The sequence below is a fragment of the Octodon degus genome, unplaced genomic scaffold, assembly GCF_000260255.1.
Source record: "Octodon degus isolate 3935 unplaced genomic scaffold, OctDeg1.0 scaffold00197, whole genome shotgun sequence".
In the NCBI taxonomy this organism is placed as follows: domain Eukaryota; kingdom Metazoa; phylum Chordata; class Mammalia; order Rodentia; family Octodontidae; genus Octodon; species Octodon degus.
In genome coordinates, this window is record NW_004524773.1 from 2,472,269 (window position 1) to 2,475,658 (window position 3,390).

General features: G+C 51.9%; 1 protein-coding gene across 2 annotated transcripts in view; it reads right to left on the reverse strand.

Annotated features, from left to right (window-relative positions):
* Positions 1–251: 251 nt before the first annotated feature.
* The window catches only part of LOC101564682 (poliovirus receptor), a 14,968-nt gene continuing 11,829 nt past the window's right edge, over positions 252–3,390 (reverse strand). For both annotated transcript variants that reach the window (XM_023704522.1, XM_023704521.1), the window contains 3 exons: positions 2,907–3,026; positions 1,200–1,294; positions 252–834 (listed from right to left, as the gene is read on the reverse strand). In XM_023704522.1, coding sequence (XP_023560290.1) covers positions 785–834; positions 1,200–1,294; positions 2,907–3,026 — 265 coding nt within the window. In that variant the 3' untranslated portion in view covers positions 252–784. The remainder of the gene's footprint in view (positions 835–1,199; positions 1,295–2,906; positions 3,027–3,390) is intronic.

Genomic DNA, 3,390 nt, shown 5'->3' on the forward strand with positions numbered 1-3,390 from the left:
CTGTCATATGTTGCTCTGCCTTGGAGCCAGCCGACTATGGACTGAAACTTCCACACACTGTGAGCCAAATGAACCTTTTCTCCCTTAACTTTGGGCACAGGCATTTTGTCTCAGCAACAAGAGAAGGAAATAACACAGTCTCGCTTCTGTGCCCTCGTTCCGTCTCCCCAGTTTCTTTCTTTCTTTCTTTCTTTCTTTCTTTCTTTCTTTCTTTCTTTCTTTCTTCCTTTTTTTTTTTTTTGCGGAACCAGGAATTGAACTCAGGCCTTTGCTCTTGCCAGGCAAGTGCTTATTCCACTGAGCCATCTCCCCGGCCCCTCCCCTAGTTTCTAAAGCCCACCCTCTTCAACCTCGGGCACACAACTATAAAGCTGGAACCTTTCCTTGGTCCAAATGCCCAGCACTTCAGATGTGAGCTTGGCTGGGTCCATGTGCTCCAAAAGCCTGGAGAGAAATCCTTCTTTTCCCCATTGGTCTCTCTGATCTCTTGGGTTGAGTCAGTGCTGTCCCTGTGGGGCCCCTCTGGTACAGCAGTTTGAAGGCGGTGCTGGTCTCCCTGACCTCTGCCCTCTGCTGCTTGTCCTTTGGTTCATTTTAATCCTCGCTGTGTTCCCAGCATCCATGAGCGACAGTGTTTTGGAGCTCAATGCCTCCTTGCTGGAACCTGTGCTGCTCACTGCCTTGGGGGACATAGTCACATCTTGACATCTGGCCGGGGAGGTGGCCCGTAACTTGGGAAACATCTTCATCTATCACCCATGTAATTCAGTCCTTATGTGTCACCTCAAGTCCACTTCACAAGGATGTTGTGCCATTGACCACTGAGTACAGGACCTAGACGGGAGACAGTCATGTTAGCCTTGGGGTTCCCTGGAATAAATCAGAATCTTTGCACTTCTATGAAATGTGCAGAAAAAAGCCTCTGCCCGGCCCCTCTCTGTGGCAGCCAGGGCAGGGCTCCCCAAGGAGTGGTGACTGAGGCGGACACATAATGAAATGCAGAGCCTCCGGCAGAACACCTGGCTCCCAGGGGCTGCGCCTTAGTGAATGAACTCTGTGGGCCTTCTGGGTGGCAACACATGCTCCAAGGTCCGGGCTCCTGATCCTGTCCCGTGTACATCTATCCCACAGGAGGGACCTGACTGTAGGTCTCCGATTCTTGGAGACCACTCACCCTCTCAGTCCACCGCCACACTCACCTCGTTCTCCCTGTTCACCCCGTTTGTCCCATTTGCCCTGTTCACTCCGTTTATTCCATTTGTCCTGTTCAAGGGGGAGCTGAATCTGTAATGACCTGGGGAGAGGGAAGGAGAAGACGCTGTGAGGAAGGATGGCACACTGGGGGGTCTGTGCCCCACAACCCTACATCCTCCTCTTCAGTGGGCCCTGAGGGAGTGGCCCCCATGGCTATTAAACAGCGAAGGTGCGTGTGCTATCTGAAAAGCCGGCATCCAGTTTTTTGTTTGGTTAGGAAACAGAAAATATTTTTTTTGGCTTGTTGTCTTAGTGCACACTTTTAATCCCAGCACTTGGGAGGCTGAGGCAGGAGGATAGCCACGAGTTTGAGGCCAGCGTGGACTACACAGTGAGCTGAAGGCCAGCCTAAACTACATGGTGAGATTGTGTCTCAAAAACAATTTTTGGGGCTGGCCTGATAGCTCTGCAGACTAAAGCATCTGCTTAGGCAGCGTGCAGCAGCTGGGGTTGATCCCTGACTTGCTGTGCCCGCCCTGCCCCCGGGGCACGCCGAGACAGCAATTAAGACTGGGCATGGTGGTGCTTGCCTGTAATCCCAGCACTTGGGAGGCTGAACACAGGCGGATCACTATGAGTCTGATCTACGTAGTGAGACCCTGTAGACCCTGTCCTAAATAAATACAGAATTTTTTTTTTTTTTTTTTTGCCAGGCATGGTGGTGCATGCCTACAATCCCAGCCTTTGGGAGATTGAAGCAGGAGGATTGTTGCCAGCTGGCGACCAGCCTGGGCTGCACAGTGAGCTCAAGGCATCCGGAGCCGCGTAACGAGACCCTGTCTCAATCAGACCCTCTCCCCCCAAAAAAGTGCCTAAGCACTGAAGTTCCCTGTCTTTTAGGAGCTGCTTGAGCTTGGACCCAGGGACTTAACCTCTCTATGATTCAGTTTCCTCAGTTTCACACACGCTTATTCCACAGACAGTAGATGTCTGCCCTGTGTCAGGCCCATCCGAGGGGCTGGTATGATCCAGCTGTGAAGGAGACACAGAAATTCCCATTCCTGTGGATTTTTAGTACTACTGACATGAGGAAGAGAGTCATAATCACAGCTAACATGCACTCAGCATGGGGCTTGCCCTGGGGCAAGTGCTGTGATAACGGGTCACCCATAATGTTAGGTAGTTACTTCCTCTTGCAGATGAGGAAACTGAGGCACAGAGCTGAAGCCATTTACCTACCGTGACAAACTTAATAAGACAGCTACACTTCGGAAATGTTTCCTTGTTTTTGCTGTGGCCCTGAACTCTCTCTCAGTGATCCTCCTGCCTCAGCCTCCCAACTGCTGGGATTATAGGGGTGCGCCACCATGCCCGACTCCCAGCAAACATTCCTCTTAAGTGCTTCTCCTGTGTCTTCAGGTACCAGGTGGTGTGAGTGAGACACAGGCAAGACTCAGACAGCCTCCATCTTGCCTTGCGGGGATCACAGTGCATTGGGCCAAGCTGGGGCAGAGCCAGGAGTCGGTGCTTGGCCCACTCTGGGGCATCCAGGAACTTCCTAGAGGCTGGGGGTCTGGCTGGGATGTGAGGGACCCACTGCATTTCTTGGCTGAGGGAAAAGCTTTATGATCAAAGCCCAAGCAGTAGGTGGCGGGGTGCTTCGGTGGCGGGGTGACACCAAAGGGGGGGCAGGCTGGGAGGCGGGGACTCACCATGGGATCTGCAGTAACTGCAATAAATCTGGAGGCCCACTCCAATTAAAATCACCAGACCCAGGACAGTACCGATTACGATGGCTATGATGTGGCTTTGCTGCCCGCCTGGAGGTGGCTCTGGAAGACAGGAAGGAACAGATTTTTATGTAAGAACCAAGAACCGCCTGAAGACCACGCCCTTTACTCCTCACAACCCAGGTTTCCTCTAGGGCGCAGGCGTACTGGAGCCCAGCAGAGGCGTCTGGGGTGAGACCCTGACCTAGGTAGGCCTGGTCAAGCGGAACTTTGCATTCTCTCCCAATGCAAGGGTCGGTTCCATAAGATGCGCTAAACTATCTGGCCTGCCCTAGGAATCAATCCTGAAAAACTGAGATTTTTTTTCTTTCCTTTCCTTTCCTTTCCTTTCCTTTCCTTTCCTTTCCTTTCCTTTCCTTTCCTTTCCTTTCCTTTCCTTTCCTTTTCTTTCTTTCTTTCTTTCTTT